Here is an 11786-nt window from a genome sequence, read left to right on the forward strand (position 1 = left end):
AGGAGGACTCCGAATAAATATTTTGAAAAATCACCCCTGAGTACATAAACTGTGCCGCCAGGGATGAGAATCACAATGCTAAGTAGGCAATGGCAGTGATAGGCTAAATTCAGCAAGGAATGCCTTTATGAGAGGTGCTATGAAAAATAAGGCTTAACAATATTCCTTTTCTCCATGGTTACCTCAGAATTGGCACAGGGAATAAATGTGATCTGTCTAGTGTGGGGTATTCTAGTAACATGTTTAAGAAATGTCTATTTCATGTCTCTTCCATAAACATATATGTTGCATTTTTTATTCTCTCTTTGTTATAACTGTAGTTTATTAGTAACTAGCTCTATTTGCATAATGACAATAACCAAACTGGAATATGCTACTCTTAGAGACATGACTCATGTTCTAGTTTTACTCAGTGACAAATAATTTTAAATATTTATATTAAAGCAAACGGAGATATTACAGAGTAAAATATACTTTTTTGTGAATTTTAATAAAACACAAGGCTTCAAAGAAATTTTGTGCTTTTAGTGGACAGTTCAGGCTGTGCTCCAGACCTCCTAGTAGAATGGATTTATTTTCCCTCTGCCTTTGGGACTAGTTCAGAGGGAAAGTTTGAGGAGCACTGAACCAATGGAATTATTTGAAATATAACACTCTTAATTGACTTGGTTTCAAATCCTCAGCAGTTGGAGGATCTTGGCTTATCTCAAATGCTAGAAATACTGTAATATTTGTCACTTCAATCCCAGCCAAGGGTCAAATGCAGTATCACAAATAGAAGGTAAAATAAATTCTAAAAGTCATTTTTTGGGGTTGACAACTTTATTCACATGATAGCTATAGGGGCTGACAAAGATTTCCTTTAACAATTTCTTTCTTCTGGCAGTTGATTTAGAGTTTGGTTGCTGAGTGTGGGATGAAGGGATGTGTGGTGAAACATACCAGGGGCTTGTTAGAATTCTATGTCATCACGAATCCAGTTTACTTTTAACCTTGTGGCTTGTTTGACACATTTGCAGTAAGAGTTGGGGAATAAATCTAATGCTCCCTGGCAAACACTTGGCAGCCATTGAGAGCAGCATCTTTAGAGATCACACAATCAATCCTAGCACTGGGGGCAGCCCAAATATTGTGTGAGCAGGTCAGAAGGGCCGTGGGGTGCCAGAAAAGGCATCCCATGACAGCAGTGGGATCTCAGCGCATACAGAAGACAGTTCTGGAGTGTTGTAGTCAATTCCAGGAGCTGTGGTATCTCAGTACTGATAGGATCTCACAAGGAGCCATATAAGGATAACTGTAATCAGGACAACGGTGAAGTTGAGACACAGCTCCCTGGTGGATCGTTCCATTCTCAGAGCAGCTTGAGGAGAACTGAAGCCAGACTTCTGAAGGCACACAAAAGACCTCTGCTTGTCCTTACCTCCTAACCGAAAGTAACAAAGAAAACATAAGAAATTAGTGAACATTCTTTCCTCAAAGGAAACAGAAGCATTATGGAAGAGGAACGTGTTGGCTGAATTGTGTCCACCCTAAATTCACATGTTGAAATCCTAACCCCCAGTATCTTGGAATCTGACTATATATTTTTTATTTTTTTATTGAGGAATGTGACTATATTTTGAGATAGTGTCTTTCAAGAGGTAATTAAGCTAAAATGAGGTCATTAAGATGGATCCTAATCCAATATGACTGGTTTCCTTAAAAGAAGAAGAGATTAGGACATAGACATGTACAGAGCAAAGACCATGTGAAGACACAGGGAGAAGATGGTCATATGCAAGCCAAGGAGAGAGGCCCCAGAATAAATCAGCCCTGCCAATACTTTAGTCTCAGATTTCTAGCCTCCAGACTGTCTTTGGACTAGAGCTGTTACTCTTCCCTGGGTCTCCAGCCTCCCACCGACCCTGCAGATTTTGGACTTGCCAGCCTCCACAATCACATGAGCCAATTATATCACACACACACCCCCCACACACACACGCACACATACACCATATTGGTTCTGTTTCTCTGAAGAATCCTGACTTATACAGAGAGCCTGGCTTTTTTTCCTTATGACAAAACGACCAACATAGTCCTCATTATATTGTTGCTTTGACAAAATTAAAAATATTACATTTTTCTCTCTCCAATTTCTGTGTGTGTGTGTGTGCCTGTGTGTGTGATTGCTTTGCTAACTTAGAGTACCAGCAAGCAAGGTCACCAAAACAGAAAAAATGTGGTTTAGTATTGTTCTTGCTTTGAATTGCATATAGAAATAGGATACCGTAATTTTTCAGGTTTCAGGCTGACCTACCTTTGTCTAACCCTGTGAAAGCATGAACTAGTTCAACAGCTGCTTGGCCTCTTAAAAAAGCCCTGCATTGAGCACAGAGCTTACTGGGGTCAACCAAAAGTCCCTCACATAACAGGCACTCAGTCCAAAGAGCAAGTGTAAACCCCATGGGTACTTCTATTTCAACAAGGGCTTGTGCCAGCTATTTTTAGTCAAGTCCAGGATGTGCTATATTGTAAACACTTCAAAAAGCAAGGGTGGTATCTTTATAGTCTGTACAGGTAGTACATGCAGGAAACCATACTTTGAGAACATAAAAATATTGCCTCCAGTGATGTGGCATAATTGGCACTGTGTATATGCAAACCAAATGAAATTAAAAATTAAAGATAAAATTTTAAATATTTAGGACAAACGTCTACTATGGAGTGAAAAATTTAGGGGGAAAGAGCATTTTGTTTATTTGCTAAGAGTGGAAGTTCAGGGGGCAAGAAATATTGTTAGCAAGATTTTGGCCTGAATGGTATTTTTAACCATCTAACCTGACTGAATTATTAATTGTAATTACTGTATTTGTTATAATAGTGTACCAAATTATTAATTGTATAAACCAGCTGAATAATCCTTTTTCATATTATGTAACTGTTGGTATAACAACACAAGTTCAAATAAGATGATATCAACCAGTAGGTTGTTGAATCTTGGTTTAAAATATGACCAATGATAACTGATTTATGTTTCATTTTCCTTTTAATTCTTATTCATATTTTTGCCCTCCACATGAAGGACATAGTAAATTTCCAATGAAAATCTTTACAAAGATTTGTTTGAAGAAGAAAGTAAAGAGAAGAAAATGAAGTATAAAGGAAGTAGAGAGAATGTGTGAGAATGTACACAAGAGCAGAGGGGAATAAGAAGGTAAGGAGCTTAGGGGTAAAGGAATCTAAAGACGCTAAAGCAGATTCTTCCTTATGAATTTATTAATAAAATTGAACCCTGATTCAAACACAAATTTGTTTGGATAAGTTCTGAAGAAATACAGAGATATGCAAAAAATAAGCATCCCTATTTATAATGATCAAAACAACCCAATTCAGGGAGGGCAAAATAACTATCTCACCAAATCTTATTAGATTAAAGCTCTTAAGTAAAGGGAATCATGGATAGTGGCCCAACAAGAACATACTCAGAAAAGGTTGCTGAAAGTTGTCCACAGCTTTGTGAATGTGACCTTCACAACAACTCTGTGAACTTTACAACTCAGGCAAGTTTTGTCTTGATTTTTCTCTCTCCCAAGATTATAGCTGAGAAACTGACTTTTAGAGAGATGTTAAGTTGTTTCTGTAATGACACATAGGAAGTTACAGGCAGAACTAGAACTGGCAGACTGGAAATAGTTGCTGGAATTGTGGTTACTCCATAGGAGTGATTACATGAATGAGTTATTACTGCAAATAACTGTCCTGACTAGTGTAAATTTTTGACCTTTGGGAAAACAATTTGACATTTTTTTATTAAGGTTGATAATACTCATTCCCTTTTATCCAGCTATCTCACTGCTACTCTAGAAACTCAAGCACATATATACCTGGATACATATACAAGAATGTTCATAGCAATATTTTCATATTATTCCTAAGCTGGAAACAACTCAAATGTTCATCAACAATAGAATAGATATGAATTGTGGCATAGTCATACACTGGAATGCTATAGAGCAAAGAAAATATATGAACTACAGCAACACATAATCAGATGGGTGGATTTCACAAACATAACTATTGGGCAAAAGAAGAATTTACAAAAAGAAACACAGAATGTGATTCCATTTCTACAAAGCCAAAAACAGAAAACTTAATTATATTGTTTAAGAATGCAGAGATGATAAAACTATAAAGAAAAGCATGGATAAGATTATCTCAGCAATTAAGATGATGATTACCTATGGTGGGGCAAAAGGGGAAGATGATGAAGAATGGACTTCTGGGGTTCTCCAATAATCTATTTCTTGGCCTGGGTGATATTTATACAAGTGTTGCCTTAAAATGATTGTTCAAACGGTATGTATTATACACTTTTCACAATTTTTTCAATAGTCTCTGAATTGACAGGCTACCCATAACACTTATTTATTTCCTATGGTTTACCTCTTACTATTTCTTGCACTTTGATGGTGAACGTAAACATTTGTGTTTTTATGTATATTTTTAAAATAATAAAACACAACATTAAGGTGAGAATTTCTAATGAATCCAATTCAATCAACACATATGCTAACTGTAGGGGGTGGACTCTACTTTCACACACATTTATACCAAAGTTAGGTAAAACCTCAGATCAGCGATCTTCCATTTTTCTGCTGTTAACCTGCAAAGACAATTTTGGCTTCATTTTGAATCTTTCCTGAAGTCAAGATCACACCATATGATCTAAAGTGATTGCCATATGGTGAAATAAAGAACTCTGAATAAATTGTTTGACACTGACTTTCTTTGAATGGAGACTTTGAAAACATGGAAGACATAATTTATGATATGGAAAAAAAATTTTAACTGGGAGGGAGAAAATGCATAAGGTAAAAAGAGGAAAACAAGGATCAATAATATTCACTTTCTACTTTAAGAAATACTGTGTACAATAGGCATTGCCTATTTTATTAAGAAATGTAAATATTCCTCTGCTTTTCTCATTTGCAACTTGTACACATATACACACTGTATGCTAAGCTTAAAAATCCTGCTGTTACCTGAACAGGGTCAAGGACACACTGGGCTGCAGTAGGCTTCTTCTCTCTCTCTCCAACGTGGGCTCCAACTCCTGCTCGTCTCCCAGGCTGTCTGGACTCCTGGGCTCTGGGCAGGACCTAAAGTAGTCTGAGGGAGGTGGTAATCACTGTGATGTCACCGATGAAACATCTCGAAGGAACAACCTCCGAAGGTTGGAGGCTATTTGTGTTTAGGGGGACATGGAAATGTGTTAACTAAGGCTGCCTTGGCTGCCAATTTGTATTAAAAGCCCAGGGACTTAAAATCTTTTCTTTCCAGTTGACTTTTGGTACAATTGATGTAGGTTTTAAACTCATCTTTTACATCTTCATGAGTATCTCTAACATGTTTAAAGCATCATAAACCGAGAGCGACAGACTAATATTAACAAATCTTTGCTGCATTTGGCTGCCCCCCACCCCCACTCAGCATAAGAGGGTGTAAAAATGTGACTTCATTTAACCACACATATTTTCAGCTTTTTGAAGTGTGAAGAATTCTCTGCTTTGCACATGCACACCCCAAACCACACACACGCACCAGAATTCAACAGGCATCTTTTACCTCCTTCAAAATTGACTTTAGTCCAAGGGATGAAAGCTATCTCCCCAGTCACCTGTTCCACATAACTTTCCAGCTAAGCTGTATGTGCAAGTTACACATTAATATACAGTTTCATCTGAAACAGCTGTGGAAGCCATGGTATATATATTTCTGTCAATATACTAATACAGCAGTAAACCCATACTGCAAAATTCAGTCATTTGGATAGACAGGGGGTAGCAGGAGAACTGGTCAAAACTAGTGAAAAACATGAGTTATAGGATATATCTGAAAGAAATAAAACTGTATAACTTTCAAATATAAACATTAACTAACACTAGACTACTAAAATGAGTTTGTAATCAACTTTTCAGGTGTCTGGAGGTAAATGGAGCCTCTGAAGTGTTTAACTGAACTTGAAAACCTATCAATTAAACATGACCTTAACAATTGTGCTTGTTCATCAGATTCTTTCTTTACAGATAATAGAACAAACCTCCCCTCTGAATTCCCAGTTAGGGTCAATCAAAATAATACATTCCCAGAAGACATAAACAAAATTCCCTATTTAGTTGTGTTCATAGCCAAACCTTTCTCCTTCGTTTCTCATGCACTAGAAATATTACTAAAGGAAAGACTTTCCATTTCATTTCTTCATTTCGATATAAACCTAATGATGGGGAATCTTAATATAACATTCTGTTGTCACATGCCTTGTAAAGAGACAGCTTGCTAAAGTGACAGGTAGTATATAGTAATTACAGTGCAGTCAAACACTGGCAAATTCCTTGAATGTAGTCAGATTTCTGTCTTTTGCTTCCAAGCACTTGCCAGAATGTCTCAAATGCTAGGAATATTTTCCTACTCACTAAGCCACACCCATCCCTTTTTTAACCATTCAAAATTATTTTTTGTCCAATTAAAAAGATATATTTATTGTAAAAAGTTTGAAAATGTAAAAGTATAAAGAAAATTTAATATCACCACCCAAAAGGAAAAAAACCCTTTATATTACTTTTTATTCATATTTGAGGTTGCATAGACACAATCTCAAATTCACAAGATATTTTTGGTAAAAGAATCTGATTCTTGAAAAATCTTTACCTTTTTTAATTCTTATAGAATCAAATTACTCATACTGTACCATGTGTTGCTATTGAATTTATGGGACAAGCATTTATTTTGTATATGTTGGAATAGGAATTAGCTCTACAATATTTAAAATGTTAAATACAATGGGGAAATATTAACATATCACAAAACAGCTCAACAATACTGTCAATTTAGTTGAATTGGTCAATTTCAATGACCAATGAAATGTAACTTGAAGGATAAATCCATGAGTCAGTTTAGTTGTTTGTTTGGTTGTCCCATTTAAGTTTATCTAGCATTATACCAGGGACTGTTGTGCCTGGTGGATCGACAAATTCCCAGATAGAGACTTCAGAAACTTCTTGACATTAGTGGTTTATTCTGTGATATCATAAGAGAGTGGGATAACACTGAGAATTTAGCTGGTTGTCAGTCTGACATAACCCTCTCCTGAAGAATATGCAAGCCATCCAAAGTCACATGACAACTATTCAAAGGCCTAAGGTAGAGTTTAACCCTGAGGATCTGCGAGTCCATTAAAACAAACAAACAACAACAAAAAAAACCTCACTACCAAAGAAAATTTGTCTCTTTAAATTAACTTAATTCTGCTGGTATTTTCTTTTCTGTGAGCAATTCCCTTGACAACATCCATATCAACTTTCAAGGGGCTGCTCTTCCCATCAGCAGGACGGCATACTAAATTACTAATCTTTGGTATTATTTCTATGCCTATTAATCCAGAATTTAGCCAAAGGCCTTTTGTTAAGAAAACAACATTCACATTGACATTGGTATTTAAGAGCTAACTGACATTTATCTCCTCCCACCCCATATGGTATATACATTCTTAAGTGTAAAATATTATACCCTTTGAAAATCAGTGGTGATTTCTTATGCCTGATTAAGAGCTAAACCAACTTGTTTAATTTATTACTAATTTCCATCCAGCTTTTTACTTTGGGAAGCAAAAAGTGAAGACCTCATGTCAGTCCATGAATTCAACAAGTCTCTGACACAATGGGAGAATTCAGTAAGGCCTTGATGAATGGCGATAAGCTCTAAGCACATGACAGTAATGAGAATGATGATTATGGTGCCTCTCTCACCTTCACACCTTCACGTACAACTGGTCATGCAGCTGCACAGAAACAGCTTTCTACTATTCTCTGTCATTATCCTAAACACACGAGTACAAACCCAGAGAAAGGAGAAACCATATTTCTTTCTTTTTTTTTTTTTTTTTTTTTTTTTTTTTGGCTGTGTTGGGTCTTCGTTGCTGCGCGGGCTTTCTCTAGTTGCAGCGAGCGGGGGTCTAGTTTTCGTTATGGTGCATGGGCTTCTCATTGCAGTGGCTTTTCTTGTTGCGGAGCACGGGCTCAAGGCACGCGGGCTTCAGTAGTTGTGGCATGTGGGCTCTAGAGCACAGGCTCAGTAGCTGTGGTATACGGGCTTATTTGCTGGGCATGTGGGATCTTCCTGGGCCAGAGATCAAACCCATGTCCCCTGCACTGGCAGGCGGAGTCTTTTTTTTTTTAAGTCTGGATTTAAAAAAAAATAAGTTTATTTATTTTGGACTGTGTTGGGTCTTTTTTGCTGCGCTCAGGCTTTCTCTAGTTGTGGCGAGCAGGGTCTACTCTTTGTTGCAGTGTGCGTGCTTTTCATTGCGGTGGCTTCTCTTGTTGCAGAGCACGTACTCTAGGCACGTGGGCTTCAGTAGTTGTGGTGCATGGACTCAATAGTTGTGGCTCGCGGGCTGTAGAGCGCAGGCTCAGTAGTTGTGGTGCACGGGCTTGTTGCTCCACGACATGTGAGATCTTCCCGGACCAGGGCTCGAACCCATGTTCCCTGCCTTGGCAGGCAGATTCTTAACCACTGCACCACCAGGGAAGTCCCAAAACCATATTTCTTGAAGCTCTCTCCATGTCCTTGAAAAATTAATGATTATTATTTGTATTTTTAATCACTTGTGGCACATGTGTGATTTCTGTCTCACTAACTGAATTTTAATTTCAAAGGCAGGGATAGTTTCCTGTATTTCTTTTGTTTCTCTAATTGTGCATCAAACTGGTGAAGAATCATAACAGATGCTCTAGAATATATAGAAAAGGGCTCAGTTTGAGCCTCTATCACATCACATCTCCTAATGAGATCCGGACATGTCTGAGCATGCCAAGCAAATCTGAGTAGGGGAAATTGAGGTCAGCATCAAATCTACTTGTAAAAGGACCTAGAAGCCACCTGGGAGATAAAGCTCCTCTGAAGGGAAGTGATCAAGAAGATACACGTGGTTCAGCAACAGGGAGAATAGTTAGTTATTCCACTGGCACATAACACATTCACTGTGTTAGTCTAGGTCCTGTGAGAAGCAAAATGCCAAGATGGGACTAAATGTGCAAAAGAAAAATGTATTGGGGGAAATGTCTGTGAGAGAAAATATGAAGAGAGTAGGGGAACTGAGACAGTCATCAAACAGCAAGAGAAAGAGGGAAAAAAACAAAGAGAGGTTGGGTAGAAGCATCTTAGACTATAATTCAGTTCCAAGAAAAGTTTGACAAGGCTGTTAGGAAACCTCATATAAAAGCCATCTGTCAGAGGTGACCGATGTCTCTCAGGATGCCAACCTTCATATTACTCCCATGCTCAGTTCTTCACTGAAAACAGCCAGGGAAGCATGGCCTCTGTGCAAACGTGGTTATGATTTCAGAGCGCAGCAACTGGAGTCCACCTCAATTATGGTTCAGTCACATGTGAAAGACACATTCTATGGCCACCACACTCACATACTACCCACCCTACTTCCCTACAGCTTGATGTCTGGGTCCTAGGGGAAGAGAGACCTATGGATAAAAACTCTATAACTTGTGACAATTAACGTCAACAGTGTAGAACACTGAAAGGGACAGAGAGTTTCTCCCTCTACATGTGCAATCTCTTGGACCTCAGTGCATCCATGGAACCAGCAATGTAATGTTCTTCCACTGAAGTGTCATGGAGCCTAGCAGAAGCAGAAATACTGATCAAGACTTCCTTGCAGTTTATATTAAGCTGTGCAGGCCTTAGTTGCAGATGGCAGCAGAGAAGAGCTTGAGCTAAAGGGTAAGAAAATGGCAGACACTATGTGGTAGCCAACAGTATGTGTTCATGAGCATATGTCAACCACACCCTAAAGCTGCTAGAAATAATCAGGAGAAACATTACAGGGGCATGCAGTCTTGCATAATAAGTGGGAGCAAGAGCCAGAAAAATACGTATTAGTCCTGTTTATAATAACCCATTTAAGTCCTGGATTGGTGAGGTGACACCTGTTAACATCATTTGACTTGGAACCAATTAAATTCCTCTTCTCTGGAGCAAGTATATTTCTGCTCTATAATAAGATTCTGCAAGCAAACAGCTTTCTCTCTGCCCATTAAACATAGCTGCCTAAGGGGGGGAAAAAAAAGGAGCAGCCAAAAATGTGTTTACTACTAGGCTAATACCACCTGCCCTCAAAACACACCCAGATTTCAGATTGGTTTTGTTATTTTTCTGATGGAAAATAAAAATTCAGCAGTCTTTTGATGTGCTGTTACTGAAAAGTTCAGGGATATTCTAGCCAGACACACCCACTTGAAACATTCTGTTCCTTAGTGAATTTTATCAAGAGTATTTTCACTGAATCTCTCTTGAGAATCTGTCAGTCACAATAACACAATTGCAGTTTCAGTAAGAATAATATAGATCAGACAAAATTGCTTGTTGTTCTCTGTGAATAAGTTCATTTGGCTTTAGCCTTTGGCTATTAAAGCAGAGAGAATAGAGTCATGAAGAATCATGAAAATCTCTCTCTGCTCTCTGTGAATATAAAGAGAAAACAAAAGTGCCTAGTTGCAGTAATGTAGAAGATTAGCTGGATGCAAGATACAGGCTAGGTCTCCGTTCCGATGAGGGATATGCTATCTCTGAGGGTAATTGGGCACTTGTTCTACAGCCTGGGGAGTAACCTAACCTTTTACACTTTTACAGTAAGTGAATGTAGAGTTGCCAGAGCCTAGTATTCTGGGAATTTGGGCAGCTTATCTGGGAGAGATGGTTCAGGCCTACTCTTCTTAGCTTGTATTTTGTTGCTTCTTGCTCCCATTTGCCAGTATAGAACAGAAAAGGAGGTCTCCACACTTCAGGCCAATTATAACTGTGTCTTCATGGGGGTACACATTTTGTGCTAACAAACTAATCTTTTCTTCTTCTATTGTATCTCTCTTTTGCTAGATGTTACAGCACTCACCAGGCACTTACATGTCAACCACTCCTACCGAGTACCAACACAAGCACAAGAAATCCCTGTGCTACCTTCTCTATGAGCAATCGCATCTGCCCAGAAGCACCACTGCTTGCCTTGGATATTGACCTTGCCTATAAGACATGTTTCCTCTGCAGCCACCTCTGCTGAGTACCACAGCTATTGACTATTGAAGGTAACAAACTTACAATTACTTCCAGAGCAAAATGAGGGGTGAGGAATTTTTTAAAATTTATAAAAAGGAACAGAGGAAAAATCCCTCCCTTTCACATAGATAATCATTATTAAGTTTCCGGTGCAGCCTTTCAGGTTTTCGTGTGTGTGTGTAGACACAAGCAATTATATGTGTTATTTTCCCCCTTTATTAAAAGGTAGCAATATGGTCTGTAGAAATTTTGGATAGCAATAATTTACTTTTGTATATATTTTACTTACTATTTAAAATGATTATGTTTAATTATTAAAATATAATAGTGTTTCCCACTGTGGATTTATTAAACAGATATCAATAACTGGGAGCCAGAATAGGAACAGTCATTTCCAGAGGTGGACCCACCCAGGGTCAATTTTGGGGTGAGGAAGTGTGTCTCTTTCTATGTGTTACAACCTGTTGAGGAATACCAAAGGAATACTTTCTCACTCTCACTCCAGTATCTTCCCAGACATAAGTTCATGGGGAAGTTCAGCCAGAGAATACATAGTAGTAGGTATCTTGTTATTTCAGACTCAATTATTCCCTTCATTACTAAGATTTGATACTACACCAAAATGTCATTCTCTTAGGATGAATTCTCTCTCAGGAGGGGCCTAAGTTCCAAAAATAAATCAG

General features: G+C 38.1%; 1 protein-coding gene across 1 annotated transcript; it reads right to left on the reverse strand.

Annotated features, from left to right (window-relative positions):
• Positions 1-863: 863 nt before the first annotated feature.
• SLN (sarcolipin) lies at positions 864-5141 on the reverse strand. Its single transcript, XM_082627467.1, has 2 exons — positions 5022-5141; positions 864-1423 (listed from the first exon to the last, which is right to left on the reverse strand). Exon 2 carries the CDS (start codon positions 1347-1349, stop codon positions 1254-1256), a length of 96 nt encoding a protein of 31 aa, XP_082483593.1. The 5' UTR covers positions 1350-1423; positions 5022-5141; the 3' UTR covers positions 864-1253.
• Positions 5142-11786: the final 6645 nt, after the last annotated feature.

Source organism: Mesoplodon mirus, assembly GCF_964341445.2.
Source record: "Mesoplodon mirus genome assembly, chromosome: 7".
Taxonomy (NCBI): domain Eukaryota; kingdom Metazoa; phylum Chordata; class Mammalia; order Artiodactyla; family Ziphiidae; genus Mesoplodon; species Mesoplodon mirus.